The sequence below is a fragment of the Malus sylvestris genome, chromosome 9 (assembly GCF_916048215.2).
Source record: "Malus sylvestris chromosome 9, drMalSylv7.2, whole genome shotgun sequence".
Classification (NCBI taxonomy): domain Eukaryota; kingdom Viridiplantae; phylum Streptophyta; class Magnoliopsida; order Rosales; family Rosaceae; genus Malus; species Malus sylvestris.
In genome coordinates this window covers 3,149,048-3,169,087 of record NC_062268.1, presented here as the reverse complement: position 1 = coordinate 3,169,087, position 20,040 = coordinate 3,149,048, and the positions used below count along the sequence as shown (strand labels likewise).

The 20,040-nt window shown below is 37.9% G+C and overlaps 2 protein-coding genes and 1 long non-coding RNA gene across 4 annotated transcripts; 1 reads left to right on the top strand and 2 right to left on the bottom strand.

Moving 5' to 3' along the window:
* Positions 1 to 1,425: 1,425 nt before the first annotated feature.
* LOC126583693 (uncharacterized) lies at positions 1,426 to 3,337 on the bottom strand. Its single transcript, XR_007609800.1, has 2 exons — positions 3,097 to 3,337; positions 1,426 to 2,221 (listed from the first exon to the last, which is right to left on the bottom strand). It is a non-coding gene; the product is annotated as an uncharacterized LOC126583693 (long non-coding RNA).
* A 4,171-nt stretch (positions 3,338 to 7,508) lies between these two features.
* On the top strand, positions 7,509 to 11,905 carry LOC126583692 (binding partner of ACD11 1-like). 2 transcript variants are annotated; one of them, XM_050248192.1, is made up of 5 exons: positions 7,509 to 7,713; positions 9,738 to 9,881; positions 10,505 to 10,580; positions 10,946 to 11,056; positions 11,175 to 11,905. In XM_050248192.1, exons 2-5 carry the CDS (start codon positions 9,766 to 9,768, stop codon positions 11,619 to 11,621), a joined length of 750 nt encoding a protein of 249 aa, XP_050104149.1. In that variant the 5' UTR covers positions 7,509 to 7,713; positions 9,738 to 9,765; the 3' UTR covers positions 11,622 to 11,905. The 2 variants fall into 2 exon arrangements, with proteins under 2 accessions (XP_050104149.1, XP_050104147.1); XM_050248190.1 differs by lacking the exon at positions 7,509 to 7,713 and adding an exon at positions 7,903 to 7,934.
* Positions 11,906 to 16,809: 4,904 nt separating this feature from the next.
* On the bottom strand, positions 16,810 to 18,853 carry LOC126583691 (uncharacterized protein At5g39865-like). The gene has a single exon (XM_050248189.1). It carries the CDS (start codon positions 18,355 to 18,357, stop codon positions 17,053 to 17,055), a length of 1,305 nt encoding a protein of 434 aa, XP_050104146.1. The 5' UTR covers positions 18,358 to 18,853; the 3' UTR covers positions 16,810 to 17,052.
* Positions 18,854 to 20,040: the final 1,187 nt, after the last annotated feature.

Genomic DNA, 20,040 nt, shown 5'->3' with positions numbered 1-20,040 from the left:
CACCATTCATTCATATGCATCATATAACAATTCATATCATTTGATTCATATCATTTCATGCATGGCAATTCGATTTACATTTCCATATATATTTCATATACTTCTATGCATGACCTTTCAATTCACGTTTTTATATAATTCTATATACCTTTCATTTAAAACATAATTTCATGCATTTTCAATTTCTGGGAAAACGTCAAGTATATATATATACGGAAAACAAAACTGCCCACTCACCTGGAGTTCGCCCTACAACTCCCTAGCACAATACGCCAAGGCGTCATGACGATCGGCGCCTAAAACAATAATTAATTCCAACCTCAGAATTCATAGTGATAGAATATATAACTTATATAAAATACGTCACTACGTAGTTCGATCCGGAAGATCTGCCACTCAGATTTTAAATCCATAACTTCCAGATGTCCACATTATACCTCTAGGATAACATCCTAAAATTTCATCACCATCCAACGGTCGGATCTCCGTGTTCTTACGTCCAAAAACTTCCAACGAAGCACTCCGAGCTTCCTTGGGACCTCACTAATCTTCCTACAAGCTTCAAAATCCCAAAAACATAAGAATTTACGTGTGCATGAACAGTGCACATTCACGGGGACTTTAGAAACTAGGTTTTCTGAAGGAGATGTTACCTGAAAATGGTGTCTACGTGATCGTGGAGGTTCCAGGAGTTCGATGGTGGTCTTAACTCCGTCGTTGGTATAGATTTAGGGTGGTTTTGTGGTGGTCCGTGTGAGTTCGAAGGAGAGGGAGAGAAAACTGAGAGAAATCGTGAGGGAGGAGAGAGAGAAACAATGTTACGGGTTATGGGGAGGGTTTTGAGGTGTGGGGATCCCACGTGTCCAACCCAATCCCAATTTCATAAGTTCCAACATAAAAATCCAAACTTAAGCCTAGTTTAAGTTCCTAAAACCAAATAACTTAGGAACTTTAAGTAAAACCAATTGTTAAATTTTTCGCCCCTTAGTCCCGTTTAAGGGCATTTTCATCTTTTCACGTCCTCGGAATTAAAATTCCGGGACGGGCTGTGACAATCTCCCCTCCTTATAAAATTTCGTCCCCGAAATTTCATACAATCATAATCCACCAATACTCATAAAATGTCCTCGGGTAAATCTCTCTCATCCGATTCTCTTTCTCCAATATAATTTTCTACTGAATGATTTTCTTCACAAAATTTTTACCACTTACTTTGTCTTAATTCTCAATAGTTACACCAGAATCCCATGTGACGAATCTGCCACCTAGTGACAACGCATCGAAATATAATACATTATGCACCTTAGCCAATTTTTTTTTTATTCTTCTTTATTCTCGTTGCTCATGTTCTCAGAGTCCTCAAGACTCAACAGCATCTCGTATATTCCTGGTAAGAAGTACAATGGATAGTGGTCACCCAAAATACCACTTCCCTTTTGCCACCCAGCTTAAAACAACATAACACCTCCACCAAATTAACAACAATATCTGGATGGAACGAGGCAAGTCTGAAAACTTTCTATAATATCCCTCGATCATCACCTTCCTTGTCTCATATTTGTAAACTCTTGTTTACTACCATCGATAAATGCCAGAGGGATAAACTTTTCCTTAAACAAGTCCTTAAACAATTTTAAATCGGCTGCTTCCTCTGGTGACAACAATTAATACTCCTGCTTCCATCAGGATACACGTTCATAACTCAAACCAGGTAGTCGTCTCGACCCACCTGTCAGAAGGAAATTTCCTTTAACTTGCATATTCCGAAACATCTTTTCCAAACGGTTAAACCGTCACTTCGTTCCCTCAGGTTCATCATTTCATAAGGTGATTCAAGTTCAACTCATTACCCATCTTAAAATTTCCATTTTGATAATATACTGAATCACCATAATAATAGTTTCCCCTAACCCGCTAAATCAGGGAGACTAAGTTCCTCTAACTACATGGTTTGCTACGAGGCGGTGTAGTTCTGACAGAATTCACTAGAAACTTCTCAAAATGTCCAAGATTGCAACCATGCTCTGATACCAACTGACACACCCCGTCCCGAAGGAGGGCATGCTGGCCGTCACGTGAGAGTGACGTAACCATTTGCACAGTACGGAAGCTTTAAGATACAATTTAAGTTGATACACCCGAAGGTGAGTCCTAATTTTGTTCAATCTGTCAGAACACCGTCAAATTCCTCTTAGTCACCACACCTTTGTGATTCCTGAACCTGGAGGGGCGCAAAACCAAAATTGAGTGGGTCAGTAAAACAATTCTTTTCCAAATCCAACTTTCTCAAAACGTTGTAACCCCTCTCCGTAAAACTTGTATACTTTCCCAGAAATGTAAAATATAAATATACATATATATTCTCAAAACTTCATTTTTACTATCTCAACATTTTTCTTTATCAATCATGCCATGCCATGTCTAATTCAACAGTTAAGTATAGATGCATCAACAATAATCATATCAGGTGCAAGAAAGTAATCAACCGGAGGCCCTCTAATAGCCCTGTACGGTTGAACCTAGAGCTCAAATTCTATCACTCTCACTCTACCGGAGTCACCTCTGTGACCTGTCCGGCCTTCTGCACACAAGTTACGCTCTAGTGCTTTCTCATCAATCATCTGTGCACATAATCTAAGGTCACCCACCAGTCGAAATCTCACTAACACTCTTCGACTGGCCCGTCGCACCCACTCCGCGTGGACTGTGCGACCAGCATCTACTTGGATCCAAGGCGAGCGTGCGATGCGGTGAATACTATAAGCACTAAACCATGGTGCAGGATTTGAGCTCAATATATATCATCATCATCATAACAGTAATTAAATACTCACCTGATACTCACCTGTGCGTCCGCCGCACCATTCATTCATATGCATCATATAACAATTCATATCATTTGATTCATATCATTTCATGCATGGCAATTCGATTTACATTTCCATATATATTTCATATACTTCTATGCATGACCTTTCAATTCACGTTTTTATATAATTCTATATACCTTTCATTTAAAACATAATTTCATGCATTTTCAATTTCTGGGAAAACGTCAAGTATATATATATACGGAAAACAAAACTGCCCACTCACCTGGAGTTCGCCCTACAACTCCCTAGCACAATACGCCAAGGCGTCATGACGATCGGCGCCTAAAACAATAATTAATTCCAACCTCAGAATTCATAGTGATAGAATATATAACTTATATAAAATACGTCACTACGTAGTTCGATCCGGAAGATCTGCCACTCAGATTTTAAATCCATAACTTCCAGAGGTCCACATTATACCTCTAGGATAACATCCTAAAATTTCATCACCATCCAACGGTCGGATCTCCGTGTTCTTACGTCCAAAAACTTCCAACGAAGCACTTCGAGCTTCCTTGGGACCTCACTAATCTTCCTACAAGCTTCAAAATCCCAAAAACATAAGAATTTACGTGTGCATGAACAGTGCACATTCACGGGGACTTTAGAAACTAGGTTTTCTGAAGGAGATGTTACCTGAAAATGGTGTCTACGTGATCGTGGAGGTTCCAGGAGTTCGATGGTGGTCTTAACTCCGTCGTTGGTATAGATTTAGGGTGGTTTTGTGGTGGTCCGTGTGAGTTCGAAGGAGAGGGAGAGAAAACTGAGAGAAATCGTGAGGGAGGAGAGAGAGAGACAATGTTACGGGTTATGGGGAGGGTTTTGAGGTGTGGGGATCCCATGTGTCCAACCCAATCCCAATTTCATAAGTTCCAACATAAAAATCCAAACTTAAGCCTAGTTTAAGTTCCTAAAACCAAATAACTTAGGAACTTTAAGTAAAACCAATTGTTAAATTTTTCGCCCCTTAGTCCCGTTTAAGGGCATTTTCGTCTTTTCACGTCCTCGGAATTAAAATTCCAGGACGGGCTGTGACACTTTGGCCCTCGGTTGGAGACGGAGGCAAATATGGCCATGTACTGTTCATTAAAATATTAATATCTTGGAGAATCTTGGAGGGCCAGAGGGCTAAAACGAGCCATCTGGCCAGTCCTCGGTTAGAGATGGCCTAAGGCTATTGCCCCTATTCGTGTGTTTTGCTATTTACGATGTTTCGAATTTTATATAGAAGATTTTTTTTATGAGAAATGTTAAGGATATTTAAATTTTAAAGTAAACTAAATGATGTGATGATTGATGATTTGATTAACGTGTATTTTTTATTGATGCCACGTCATTTACTTTACAATTTAGTTTAAATTTTTGATTTTCCTAACATTATCTTTTATTTGAGAGGGCCAAGTTGTCTTTGTGAGATATTTTTTAGTGCGTCGGAAATGCGGCATGGCATACCAAGTATATTAATACAATTGGTTGGAAACTTTAAAAAAATATCTAACCAAATATATTATGACTCTTGATGTACTGAATCATGTTCCCAGTATACTAAAAAAAAGGATAGTGAACAATGCGCATGAAGGGGAAAATTGGTGTGGGGTTTGGCTCTTGCCTCCCAACAAGAAAATTTATAGATCCGCCACTCCACTTACTTTCTCCTCGCACTCCATATTTGTATCTCTTTCATCTCCTTAACTTAAAAAAAAAAAAAAAAGTTTAGGGGGAGGGGAGGCTACTCCATCCCAAGACCAAGGCATACCACAAGTCTTTTTTAAGACTTACAGGGTCTTAGCCCTTCTTTTGATTTTTACAGATCGCCCACCAAGAGGAATTGTCGGCAATGGAACTCAAACTTAGGCCCTGATCTAGCGAAGAGTATAGTATATGATTTATTTATTTATTAGCTAAGTGGATGTAGATAAATATATACCTTAGAGGTGCATATACATATTGCTCATGACAAGCTTTCTACAATTACAATGTCCACAACTTGCCACTTAATACTACGATCTAGTAGTATTTATCTTCACTTGTAAGTAAGAGGTCTTAGGTTCGATTTTTGCCAAGGGCAAATTTGAACCACCTTATGCTAGCCTATTATGAGGCTAATAGCCCACTCCTCCCGTTTAGTGTAAATAATATTGTTTGTTAAAAAAAAAAGATGTAAATTGATAATTTTTGCTGCTTTTATCCGTATTTTCATTTCAATTTTTTCTAAATCAAACATTATTTTCACATTTTAGATGATAAAAAAATTATGAATTTGAATCACTTTGATAGAGACAAATCTTGAATGAGAACTTTGCTGGAAAAAATTAGGGTTTAATTGTTATATTAAATCACATAAAAAATCAAGAAATAATTCATGCAATTATATATCAAAGTAATGCACATGAGTAACCAATGTTAAATGAACATAACATAATGGATTAGAAAAACCTTCAATATGGTCGAGGCAAGTGTTGGACACTTTGTCCTTTAAGACAAGTTTATACCCCAATACGGTGCTTATGGTTGAACGACGCTTGTCTTCTAAGATACAACGACCATATCCTTATAATAGTAGCACTCCAAATCATAAGACTCCAATGAACCACGATTGTGTTGAATATTATCTCATATGAACTGAATATGACACTACAAAACTCTCTAACAGTAGTGCACTAAGTGTATGAATATGTGAATGTAAAAGTTGTTAAATAATTATAGGGGGCTTCCCTATTTATAGAATTTGAGATACCTCTTTGAAAAACATGTGACCATTCATGAAGAGTCAAAAGTTGCAACTCTTCAAGATAAACATATCTTTCCACCTAAAGGCATCACTTTCAATTTCCATTCAATTATTTAATTTAATATAATAATAATAATATTAAAATTTCCAACAAACCTAAATTATAGACGTTTTCCATTCGTTGAAATGCATTATGAAGTAACCTTAAGAATTAAAAATTGAAAATTTTATTTAGACCCATTTATCCTTTTTTTACACCCAGCTTATTTTTTTTTGTCTTGAAATTCCAAAAGTGCCCAACAATTCTCCTTTTACACTCATAATGAAAAAGAAAATAAAAAATAAAAAATAAAATTATAACACTAAGAAATTTAAGCCACCCCATCTCTCCAAACCCCTACCACCCCCAATTTCTACCCGTCCCTAACCCCCCACCACCACCTCTCCTACCACCCACAATGAAAACCCCAAAGATCTCATTCATCACTCTAACTTGTCGTTCAAGGATTGGATAGTTAGATTACTCGGGAACTTTATCACTCGCTCTAATTTGTCGGAAATGAAGAACTTTGAGGGACTTGAAACTAGGAGTGTGTCTACAAGAGTGTAGACTTGAATTGTCAAAACTCATCAAGTTCTCCCATGCATAATGCAAAAACTGCTCCAACATAAACCCTTTATTTGCACTGATACTAATACATAATAGCTTGCGAGCAAATGCATATCGTTGGAAACAAAACCGTCAGCGAAAAACTCCAACTCAAGTGTTTGAACTCTCTTTTCTAATGCAAATTGAATCCGGCTATCAATGGAACTTTTGCATTGTAAAAACCTAGAAAGAAGCAAGCCTTGAGTTGTTCTACGTTCGGGTCTTTATGTTTCGCCAACACATGATTCACCCATTTGAAGTATCTAAAGTTTAGATGGGATCGAAGTTGAGAGTTATGGTAAACGCCGAGAGATACCACCATCAACTAGAAAAAATACTTTTAGTTGCTGCATGCTTGAGTGGCAAGAGAGCCAATATACTAAGAAAGATTGGAAGGGGGTAGTGATGGTTAGATATTTTGGGTTTTCATTGTGGACGGTAGGGAATGTGGCACTTGGGGGGGGGGGTTAGGGAAAGGTAGAAATTGAGAGTGGTTGGGATTTGGAAAGATAGGGTGGCCAGAGTTTTCTAGTGCTTGAATTTTATTTTTATTTTTTTGCATTTTGGGTGTAAAGAGAGAATTATTGGACACATTCGGAATTTCAAAATAAAAAATAACAAGTTTAAGTGCAGAAAAAAGATAAATGAATCTAAATAAAATTTCTCATTAAAAATTCTATACCTTTTTCTTACTTTTGGAATCGAAATTCCAAAGACTCTCAGGGCTCGTTTGGTATTGTTGTGCTTTGAAAAAAAAACTGATTCTGCTGTGCTGTGAGAATAAACAGCTGTGAAATAAAGCAGCAGAGTGTTTGGTAAACTTTTTTGTAAAAGTGCTTTTGAAAAAAAAAGTATTATAGTGCTTGGTAAACTTTTATGTAACAGATGTGAAAAAAAAACCGTTTTTTCAAAGCTGGGTTTTGCAGCTTTGTGTTTTTTGGCTTTTTTCACTCAAAACTGTGAAAAAAAATTGAAGCTGAATGTTTACCAAATACAAAAAAGCTCTTAACTTTTTTTGATACCCACTTTTTTCAGAAGCCCCTCAGTACCAAACCAGGCTTCAATCTTGTAGAAAATCTAACATTAATTATGATAAATTGGAAAACCAAATAGTATCCCATGGACTTTGCTTTCAAACGAATAACAATCTTTAGACATTTAATAAAAAAAGAACGATCTTTGGACATTAAAGCAATACGCCACCGTTTTCGTGAATCATTTCATTTGGTCAACACTTTTTACCTATTTCTTTTTGTTAATTTTACGAAAAAAGAACCTTTTTGGCTTTATGATTATTCTACCCAACAGAAAACTAGATCATTCCCCGCCAATCGGATCGTAAAGGTCTCCGACGGCGGCACAAAGGGATTAGCCCACGCTCCTCCAACGGCAATCGAACGCCACGCTCCTCTTCTTCTTCGTTGGAGCCTCTCACAGTGCTCCCGATTCAAAAACTGGTATGTAAACTGCACCAATTATCAAATTTATGAACTTTTCTATCTGGGGTTTTCGGTTCATTGATTTTCCCAATTGTCATTACAAGAATCATCTTTCGAATTAGATTCTCATAGTATAAGATTAAGGTAGTGTTTGAACTCAATATTACACCATCGGCCTCGTGGAATTAAGACCGTTGAATGAACAAAGTTCTAAGCCGTTGGATGGAAGAACTGTTAAGGTAACTTTTTATGTGGATATTATTATGATTTCTTTTATAATCATAGTAAAGGGATAATCATCGAATTTGCTATGTAGTCTTGGTGTAATCAACGAATGGGATGATTTGGTCCATACATGTGTTTATTCACGTGTGGTTTATGTTAATTAGTGATGCAATTCCATCAAATTTGCTATGTAGTCTTGTTTGCCAGCATGCAGTGCATTGGATTGGATTGTTAGGCTTGTAAAGGGATAATCATCATCACCAATGAATGGTCATGCTGTAACCACCAAATCCATATGATTATTTGTGAGATAAATCATTGATCTAAATAATGATTAGACGAAGATGGGATGATGATTAGCATGTGGTGGTGGTTCGGTGATGCTCGGCACGTACTATGTCGTGGAGATGTGATAAGGATTAACGCTTTGCAGAAGCTTGATCAGTGATAGAGTTCTAATAGTATGATCGAATTCGAATTGGTTATGGAACTTATCAACCAAGGCATGCATGTCCTTAAAAATAGAAGTGGTTAGGACCTTCAACTCAACATACAAACAAACGCTCTACGCGAAACCTTCTCATACCCTGAGAAAAACACTAACTGCTTCACTAATCCTACACACATTCAATCATCATTGGGTTGATAAACCGGCAACATATTCAGTTCGGGTGAACATCACTGAAGCCGTAGAGAGTTGATCTAGGAGTACCTTCAATTTGGTTAAACAACACTACTTTTAGTTCAGTTGGTTAACTCCAAGTGTCATCCGGTAAAGAGTCTACGATTCTTTCCCCGTACGAGGTCATTTCACCAACAAAGTGAGGTGTTCTATGATTGTTTACTGATAAGGGCATTTTAGAGTTCGGCATTCAAACGGCCGAACCACTATTACCTTAAACACACTCATCTCCTTTGAGTATCTTTGTTCGTACAGCCTGATACTGATTTGGCGCACCTATATTTGCACGAATATAGTTGAAGCAATCGAATATAGTGCCTTTATAGCACAAGGCATAACCTTGTCTTCAGGTTTTAGAACCCAAAGCCGAGAGTGTTCCTTCCTTGGCTGAAGTGGCTCGGTGTAGAAGTCAGCAATACATTTCATCACCACATTATCACATCCATCTCTTTCGCCCGACCGAGCTCAGTAGTGAGTGGTTAGCATAATTAGCTCAGTAGTTACTCAGCCATAGATTTTGTAATTTCTACGGTCAACAGGCAGCTTTGACTTTATTAGTCACGGCAATTAATCATAGCTCAAGTTTATCACTTTCCCACTAATGATTCTTTGACGTTCTTTGATTCTATAATGCGAGTTGACATTGGTTTCTTAGGAATTTGACATTCTTTGGTGGTTCTGAGGATTGCCCTCTTTCTTTATTTCTTTCAGAATTATAATCAGTAATTATGCTTGCATTTTCAGAGTAACTGTTACACCGCCACCTGAATTAGTAGCACCACATGGCGTTGACGGATTTAAGTTTTAACTTTAATTTTTGAGTAATCAAGGTCTCATTGTAAAACTCATGGCTTTCACTTGATGTTAGAAGCATTCAATTTTTTCTTGTTCTTCCTGTTAAATTATGTTCGTCAGTATGGACCACTTAGAGGGATGGATGATCATCACATGACATATGGATTGAAACATGACAATGCCTTCTATCTGTTTCTGATAATATTCTTATCCCTTTCGTTTGTTCCTCCATTGAGGAATTCTATGCAATGACAGTTGAAGCCTTGCTGTGAAATGCTGTTGTGAGTCCAAGTTATGTTTGTTGTATAAGCTGGTTTTTATTGTTCTTTCATTTTCCCAGGTTCTCTCAATCCGGTTTTTTCGGGAAAATGTATCCGGGTGGTTACACCGCTGAAGTTACAAGTTTGTCCCCTAAAGCTACAGAGGAGGATGTTTACAATTTTTTCGGTCATTGTGGTGCAGTTGAGCATGTTGAAATCATCAGGTACCGTATAATTCATTTTCCCCTGCTTCTAATTATTGAGAATGCTTCCGAGTTTTTGTACTGAATTCAGAAAATGGTTGTTTGGTCATGTTTATATATGGGGTTTATCCACCTTAAACTGCTTGAATCAGTCAGAAGCAGTTTGTTTTTGGAAATTGGTCAAAAGGAACAACGCCGTTCGTGAAGGCTCTTCAATTTCTTTATCTTAGTTGTTAAAGAAATTGAAGTTAGCAGCGTAAACAATGGTACCAATGGTATGATGTGAGATTTCCACAAGTTCAGAAGTGATTGTTTTGGCTTTTAGTTGTGTTCGTTGTTGTGATTTTCACCGAACCAAATTTTTGTGTTCATAACACTCATCCATAGTAACAAAATCTGTAAACATTTGTATACATGAAGAACTATTTTCAGTACTTCAGCAGAAACTTCGCATTTGATAACTAACTGCTCTCACTCAAAGAAAGCTTGCTTTGCGAGAAAATATAAGAGCATCTGTCATGAGATACATGAAGTCATATGTTTGCACGAGTTCTAGTTTCCAAATGTTAATCGAGTTAAGTCCTCTAAATTTTCTTAATGAATGTATTATCTGATTGGGAGAATGCTTTTGTTATTGATAACAGATCCGGTGAATATGCCTCTACTGCATATGTGACATTCAGAGATGCTTTTGCTCTGCAAACTGCGATATTACTCAGCGTAAGTTGCCAGTCACTGAACCCAAAAGTTGCTTTTCATGCTTAATTCGGTCAATCAAGTTGGTAGTTTGCGTTCTCTGTTAGAGATTCATTGTCTCTAGATCCATAATAAGTCAGTCCGAACTTGGAATTGCATAATGCTCGGTTTGATGATGGAATTGCACAATTTGTCGAGATAGTAAATGGCGAAGAACCCACATATTTGTTGAAATTTGCCTGCATGGAATCTAGATCAGGAATACCGGATGTCAGTCTAACAAAGACGATTACATTTTCACATGGATGAATTTTAGCGTCACAATGCCTCAGGTATTTGATATTGGTTGCTTACTGAGTTTTCCTTTCTTCCTTGTTTTTAAATTTCAGGGAGCTAGGATCGTAGATCAATGTGTATGCATAACAAGTTGGGGAAGTTATATCGATGAATCCGATGCTTGGAACGGTTCTACTTATCCCGAAGGCAATACTAGCTCAACGGTAGGTGTAAATTAACAACTTGGACTGTTTTGGTTGAAGATTTATCACAGCACAAGCTTAGCACAACAGTCTTTCATGTAAACTTAATTATTTCTTAAATCTTGTACAATGTTATCAGACTTATCACTCGAGTCAGTTCGTCTCTACCCCCGGAGAAGCAGTAACGGTAGTCAAAACACTGGCATCCAAGGGATATGTTTTGGGAAAAGACGCATTAACCAAGGCCAAAGCTTTCGACGAGTCCCATCAACTCTCAGCAACTGCAGCAGCCAAGGTTTGTGAGCTCAGCGACAGAATCGGCCTCACTGAAAAAATTCACGCAGGCAGGGAAGTTGTCAAAACTGTGGACGAGAAGTTCCATGTTTCGGATATCACCAAATCAGCTGCAACCGTTACTGGAACGGCGGTGGTGGTGGCAGCTACGTATACTGGGGAAGCAGCTGTGGCAGCAGGAAGCGCTGTGGTCAACAGCAGCTACTTTGCCAAGGGAGCTCTTTGGTTTTCAGATGTATTGACTCGTGCAAGCAAGGCTGCAGCTGATTTGGGTAGTCATGGCGGTAACTAATCTCCAACATTTGTCTAGAACGTTTTGTGTCTACTGATTTCTCTCCAAATAAATCAACTTTTGTTACATGCCAACCTAGGTTAGAAATTGTTGTGAAGAAAAACTTCGATTTTCCTTCTTTACGAGGTACTGAGGTATTGTTGGTGTTTAAAGTCGTACTGTACTCACATGCAAGTGTTTGGTGTTGAAAGTGACGTGTAATGTACCACTCCGATATGTAAAAAGCGTTGTACTTGATACTTATTATGAACACATACTGAAGAAAAACCGGAAAATTTTAGCTATCCCGTGCCGGACCAATACAGAATGAGGCCTAAGCCCAAAGTTACAAATGGGCCGTTTTTATTCATAATTTTTATGATTTTATTTTGCGTTAAATAATACCAAGCCAAGCTTTATCCAGTGCACATTTAAGTTACATATTTAAACAAGTCATTACTCACAAATGATCTTATTAGGTTAAATGATCTAACTGCTCTTATTTACAAATGACACTAACCATCGGCCATAATTTGCTTTGCTGACAAAAAAAAGTTTGCTTTCTCTGAGTATATTGACATGTAAGGATTTAAAAAAAAATCGTGCGTTCCACGTTGAAGTCTGTAATAAAAAAACTTAACATCAGTAGTTAGATGAATCATCCTCTTAGTTGATCTCACGCCCATTCTTTCTTTCACTTTCTCGATTCGTAACTTCCAATTTTTCATCTCTCGCCTCACCCGATTATTTTAACATAAAGAGAGAGAATATGAAGTCATGACATGCTAGTTTTTCTACGTTTATTTGGTTTAAAGTAATTAATTTAGTGAAAACATTGTTGCATGAACACAGAAAGCAATCTAATTGGTGATGACCCTAATAAGACGACCCATTCAATATGCTCCATCCACACTTTTGACCCAATTATTCAAACCAACAATTCTTGGAAGGCAAGCAATCAGCAAGCACCCTGGTAGATGATCAGCAACTGAGACTCGACTCTAGTTAACCACCACAATTAATGTTAAAATATTTCAAACATTATTAATTTCATCAAAGATTGTGGTTGTTAGTCTTCGTAATAAAGGTTTAATCTTCCCAACTCCCTCTGCCTCCCCATCAACTACTTCCTAATTTTTTTATGATGTTCTTCATCTGCCAACAATCATTATACACGTATTCAGCATTGCAGCAGCTACTATTGCCCAAGTCTTTACTTCCAAACGACTCCGTGATGTTCCACTTTAAAGTCATGTTGTTTTTCGAGCCACCATCTACGGAGCAGTTGTAGGTTGCGGCAGGCAGGACGCTGTGCGTACGGGTGGGAGCGGGTGGGTCAAAATGCATGGTGTCCTACTCTCGAAAAAAAATTATGTCATAGTTACAATATGACACGTTCTACAAAAGCATAAGATTTGATGTATTTTAGTCTCATCTGATCTCACGTTGATCTCACTCAATGTAAGATTTGCCCTAATTAAATAGTTACACTGAAATTCATATCTTATCTTTTTGTGACGTGTTGCCACAAAAGACGGCGACTCGGTCCCACCTTTTGTGAATGTGTTGCCGCATATGACATGTGCACCTAAGAATTCGGCCAAATAAAACCCACGCCCAAGGATTTGTGCCACCGCCCTACACATCTCCTACCCGGTTTTTAGAGCAAGTCCACCCCTCCCAAACACTTGGTGTGGACTTGCTCTTAGAGTTCCGCAAATCCTTGACTTCCTATTCGCTATTTTAATTTAGAATTCTTCCTTTCTTTTTCTTTGGTTTATGATGCCCTAATCCGTCATAAACTTCAACAAGTTGCCCTATCATATTCACTCATTTGCCCCAAGACATACAACTGGGGGATTCCAGCATTCGGGCCCATTTTAGTGAACTCGAATGCAAAAGTCCTCCTTGTTTGTTTTAAGTGGACGGGTGGTGTGACAAGGCAGTCGAGATGAGGTGTTTCCATCCCCCTAATCCACAACAATCATGCTTAATGAGATTGATTAATCAATTGGTTTTTGGATCATAAGGTCTCAGCTTGATGGCAGACTGTGAACGTCCACCGACTTTGCTCCTCCTAAGCATTGTTTGGTTTAGGAGGAAAACGTATACTGTAAACATGGTTGTGTAAGAGCTTGTTTGGAAGTGGTTTTAAAATAACTAAAAGTGTTTTTAGCGAAAATATTTTTGGGTTATAAAAGCATTTAAAATGCTTCCTGCAAGAAACATTAATTGTGTGCTTTTTGCATGAATCACTTTTAAGTGCATTTTGAGGATTCATTTGCATTTTTATGGAAAATTGGTCCTAGAAACATTTTCATCAGAAACGTTTTCAATCATTTTAAAAGTATTTTCAAACGAGCTCTAAAACTCCCATCATCCAAATCATATCATACAACTAGAAAGCAAAAATGCTGGAACTTGTCGCCCTTTTCACTTATGGGAATCACTTTCCAGGGAATCCGCCGAATATGGGGCAACCTTATCGATCCAACAATATATGAAGATTCAACTTTCTTCTTCAATTTTCTTTTACAAATAGAGGAGGACAGAGGACTGGTCCCAAATGCAACTTTTAGATAATGTCGTTACTCTAGGGACTGTTTTATTTCAGCTGTTTAATGACCTAGAGCTTGTTTAGAAACACTTTTAAAATGACTGAAAGTGTTTTTGGATTCCAAAAGCATTTAAAGTGCTTCCTACAAGAAACACCAATTCGTTTTTATTATAAACGCTTTTAGCCACTTTAAAAGTGCTTTCACCCATTTTAAAAGTAGTTACAAACAAACCCATAATATTTTTGACAAGAAACAGTTGTTCATAACACTCTTTTCTTCCTATCCCTTTGTCACCACATTAATGTGGCTTCTAATTCTTAACAACCCAAATTGATATGATTTGATTGCATGCGTCTCGTAGCCAATTGTTATTTTCGATGTTAGAGAGAAATAATAGTAGTGTTGTCTAACGATGACAGTTCTTACATCGTGTAAGGTTAATGTAGAGCTGATGAGACTAAAATATAATTTTATAAATTCATGAGAATGTGTTACTGATGATGTGATCGGATCACCATAACCAAAACAATTTCATTATGTTAAGGGCCTCGAGATGAGAGAATTCAATGTCATGAGCGAAGTTTGCAACATTCATCATGTGATGAGTGCTCAAATAAAAAAAATACGTGTTAAGTTTTGTCGACTTAAAATAATATATCTCAATTATATGTAAAAATCTTCGCTTGAAAACCCTAATATGACTTGGATTGCCCAAACGATGAAAGATGAGATTATCGAAGTTGAGATGGCAACATTTTTGGCACTCATTATTGAGATTAATTTGTCTTATGCTGGTGTCCCTTAGTGGCACCACCATATGTACATGGCACCATGTCATGTTATTATATTCTGCCTAGTATATCTCTTAATTTGGTTAGAGCCGTCCTCCCCAGTCCCCCAGTCCACAGCTAAGATAATTAATCAGTTCTTTATTTTGTAGAATCGAATTTTCAGAATATTTTATTTTATATTACTAATAATTCGAACTCCTTTTCCTTGGGTTTAGAATGTGAAAGTATTATAGAAAACTAATGAAAAGAGTTTGAAAACTTTGAATTTTAATGATAAAGACAAAATAAAGGGTAAAGTGAATAGTACCAGAATTGACTTTTTAGTGTAAAAATATGGTTTTTCGTTAAATGAACAGTACCGAAAACTTTTCATTAAAGTTCCCGATAGTCTTATTGGTTTTTTTTTTTTTTTTAAGAAAAAGGGACAAGTTGTTGGCTCTATCATGTCAATCTATTTTTTCGGAGGTCAGGTATTTCAACTTTTCTCAAACATTGTATGATTCATCAACACTAAAAATCAAATTCAAGACTTGTTATGTGGAAGACATACTTGAAAATTGAATTCGTCCCAACCACTAGACCAGCTCATGATGGTTTAGTCTTATTGATTGTTGAGTAGCCTTGTAAAAAGAAATGATCTAAGGCAGTCGATATGTGAAATATTGTTGAGTTTCTTATAACGCATGTCAAATTATAATTTATCTGTGAAAATAGCCACTAATTTCAAACCGATCAGAAGTCGAAACACGGTGGATTGACCAGGGCACTCAACATTATTTTGTTTCGCCGACATTGACCCTTCGATGATTTCATCACCTAATTTGCTTGGCATGAAGCATCAAAGGATGTTGGATGATCCTTCCCATCTCTGAGATGGATGAAGCCAACTACTTCTATACATACAATACACCATAAAAATATTATTGAGTATAAATTATTCAACCAAATGACCAACATGCCACAATTTCACACTTAACTATAATTATATTTGCTTCTTCTATAATATATATGTGCAGAAGTTTGTGCTAATGAGTACAGCCGTCCACATCTATGAAACAATGTGCCTGCATTACCACTAGCACTCTAGCAATTCTGCTACCCTTTTAGAACTGCAGCGCCCTTTATATGGGGTTAACGTGGAGGGAAAGAGATCATCTCTGGATTCCTTCCACCTAATCAATCAAAGTTAGAGGTCCGAACCATTAAAATTTGATCAAACGGTTACAAGTAGGGGTCCACTTTAAAAATTATAATAACTTTAGCCGTTAGATCAAATTTTAATGGTTCGGATCCTCGGACTTGATGGATTATGAGGAATGGATCCGGAGATGATCCATTTCCAACGTGGATGTACTTTTTTACGGTACGTATCTATGAGATGTTTTTATGTTTAACTGTCAAATTTTTGTTTAAAAGTATAAAAACTAAGATCGAATGGCTGAAATATTCAGATTATTTATGAGATGCTCGGGAGTGCACTCAAATTTTTGAATGTTGAGATAAATGTATACATTGTTTGATGGTCCTAACTAAGAAACCTAAGCAAGAAGTTGAGGGACTCGTTAACAAAATTCATAGGTGTCAATGGTTGTACAATAGGTGGTAGGGTAGATTTGTCGTCGATGACAGTTTGGGCATAAACTTTAAGTTAGATGCTACTTTCATGAAATGTGACTGGTAATTAGGAAAAGAAAGTTCTGAAAGATGGTGAAGAAGGAGAAAAATTTGTGTTGAGGCAACCAACCATGTTATTCATCGAGAACTTCTCACAACAGTATATTTTGATTAGTCTCATTTGACGTGAGAGTTGCCTATATAATAGGTCATATCGGGGTTTTAGGGAAGTGAAACAAGAACAAATATCTGATAATATTATGCATTTCATTCTTGTAGAGGATCATACATAGTGTTACAATTCTCATATAGGTTGAGGGAACCTGCTTCTCCTTAAAACATTATTCCACTATTTCCCATTGAAGTTTTTTTTTTCTTTTCTCATCAAATGTACCAAAACTCTTTACTGTACAACAAACAACTCACGAAAATAAAGGAAGGAAAATAAGCACAAAAATGGTCAAAACTAATGAGTACCTGAATTCAGGACTAATAGCAACATATGGGGCAGCGTATTAGGCCGTTCTCATTACAATCCGGGCAGCGTTGGAACCCCGATTCACACTCCTCCGCCTCCTCCTCCTCCTCCTCCTCTTCTTCTTCGTCGTGATCAATGTCTTCGTAATATATTTTACAGCTCCCTGAACATGTTTCACATGGCACAAACCTTATATCCCCACAAGCATCACAAACTCCACCGCCACCGCCGCCGCCGCAACCTCCGCCATCCAGTTTTTCACAATATTGAAGCAACTTTTCGAGCTTCCCGTCTTCGTGCAATTGCCGAATCTCATCAGCTCCACCAATGTACTTATTCCCCACAAACACTCTGGGCAATGCAGCCGCATGGTACCCCTCCTTCAGAAGCTCCCTCAGCTCCTCCTTGAACCCCGAATGCATCGACACGTCCCGCTCGTCCACCCGGACCCCTATGCCCTTCAGTATCACCCGAACGTGGCAACAGTCCTCGTACGTCTTTCGTACCCCTCTGAGGCTCGTGAAGTACAACACCACTCTGTCCCTGTCCTTCTTGTCCTGGGCCTCCAACACGTCATCGCAGGCCCAAGCCGGCTCCTTTCTGACAACCAAATGCTCTAAATCGGAAGGATCTTCCTCTGATTTGATCTCCGACAATGATTTCCTAAACGCGGATATCACATCCGGATCAAAATCCGCAATCAAAGAATTGGATTTCACCTGACCATTTTCATCCGACATTTGAAGCCACATGGGCTGCGGCTTAGGCGGGGAGTTCCCATTTTCTTGGAACCTCGATTTCGGGCTGTCGGAAGGGGAAATCGGCCTCGGACACGGGTCCCGAACAACGTGGAACGAAAAGCTCCGGAGGTGATTAGCTGGTGACCGGAGAGGGCTTATGTCCTCGAGGCCTTCCATTAACTCCCATGTATTGATCGTCTCCGGCTCGCCCGGCGGCGTCCTGGTGGGTGTTTTCGGCATTATTTTTGGGATTTTCGCGTCGATCATGTTCGACCACGTCTTGGCTTCGATCAATCCCATTGAGAATTCCTTGTTCTCGTGTCCATTATCCTTTTCGCGACCGTAACCGATTAGGTTCTCCTTCTTGTTGTTGGTATCATCGCATCCGTTAACAATTACTCTGTTTTCAGGGCGATTGATAGAGCCTAAGGTGGAGGAGGTGAGGGCGACGACATGGTAGCTGTCACCTTTGGTCTGCGGCGGGTGGTGGACGTCCATTGAGTAGCTTCGGGAAATCGGAGAATAGGCGCTCTCGCAGTGCCGGCACCGCTTTTCCTTCGAGGTTGCGCAACCCATCGGACCCCAAACCTCGATCCAATACGAACAGATATTCAAACGGGTGTTTTTCTAAATGATCGGAAACGGAATTTCTTTAGGGAGAAATGGTAAACTGTAGGATTATCAAAAAGGATTTGGAATCATTCTTCTTTCTCCGTTTATTCACGTAACGAGAGAAATAGACACACGTGAGAAGAAACTCGCATTAATGGCGGAGAGACTCGAAACTGTGTAGCCAATCTGCGACTAGCCTGGAGGAGAAAGACGACGAAGGTGTGGATTTTCTTGGACGGTCGTGGAATTTGCAGTCCGTGAGGGAGAGGACAAACGCATGAAATTCCAGAAGGAAAAGGGAATAAAAAGTTGGGAAGGGGAAATGGAATGAATCGAATGGAAGAGTCAAAGAACGAGGGCGAAGACCATTGTGATTAAGTTCCCACCTCCGATCCCCACACCCGTCTCAAGAAAAGAAAATGGGAAAACTGCAATGGGGTGGAAGCAAGAACCCAAACATTCTCCGAAAGATTGTGTCAATATATATATATGGTGTCTTGACTTGGTAACAAATTAAAGTTTTTACTGGAAAAGTCCTCGTAGTTTACTTGAATTTTCACCCAATGCTGATGAAAATAGTTTCTTGTAAGTGATAGGTTTTATATTTGATTTTCGGTACATGCGAATTTGAACCATATTATTGCTAATTCATTGTGAGGTTAAGCCCATACTCTTTTTCTTGGTTTAGATAATATCGTTTGTTAAAAAAAATACAATTATTGCATATGGTCCAATATCTTAATAAAAAATTTACTTACTTTTTCGGGTTCGAAATTCTTCTCTCATCTTAATAAATATAACAATTTCGAATTGGAAAAGGATATCCTTTTCCTGGGGACTCCGGAGATCGTGTAATCATGTTTTTTCATCGTACATTATGCGGTCAATTTTCATTAGTAACTATTTATATTTAATTTTAAATTTTAAATTTTAAATAATTTATGATCGCAAGATGTACGATAAAAGAACATGATTACACGATCTTCGAAATTTTTCGAATTCTCTTCCCTCCCTTTAATAATAAAAAAAATACACGTGTTACTTTTTAGCCACATAACATTAATCATCCTCGTAATTTATTTGAATTTTGGCTTTCAATCTTGACTTTCTTGCATCTTCGTCCGTTGTTCTTTTTTAACTTTAGTCTTGATTGTCAACAAAGTTGCTTTGTCATTCATTTTTTGTTCATATCTTCTCATTTCAAAAATCCAATTTGAAAGGGATTTTGCCTCATTTAACGGATTGGATTAATAATGCTAACAAAATTAAACTACAAGAAAAGGGAATTGGATCCTCTCCGAGGTAATGCCTCAGGATCCTATTGACCGGACAACATAGGTCGTTGGATTTTGATCAAATAGTTACAAACAGGGAGGTCTCTCTAAAGTTATAATAATTGTAGTTGTTGAATCAAAATCCAACGGTCCATGTTGTCCGATCAGTAGGATCCCGAGGCATTGCCTCGAAGAGGATCCAATCCCCAATAAAAGAACAACATAACAAACCTACATGGATAAAAGTGAAATTCCTAATAAGTTATGGAAACCATTAGTACAATTTATTTTATTTTATTTGCTAAACTAATGAAATAGTAGTTTAACTTTCTTTATTACTTAAAAAATAATACAATAATTTTTGCTTGAATTA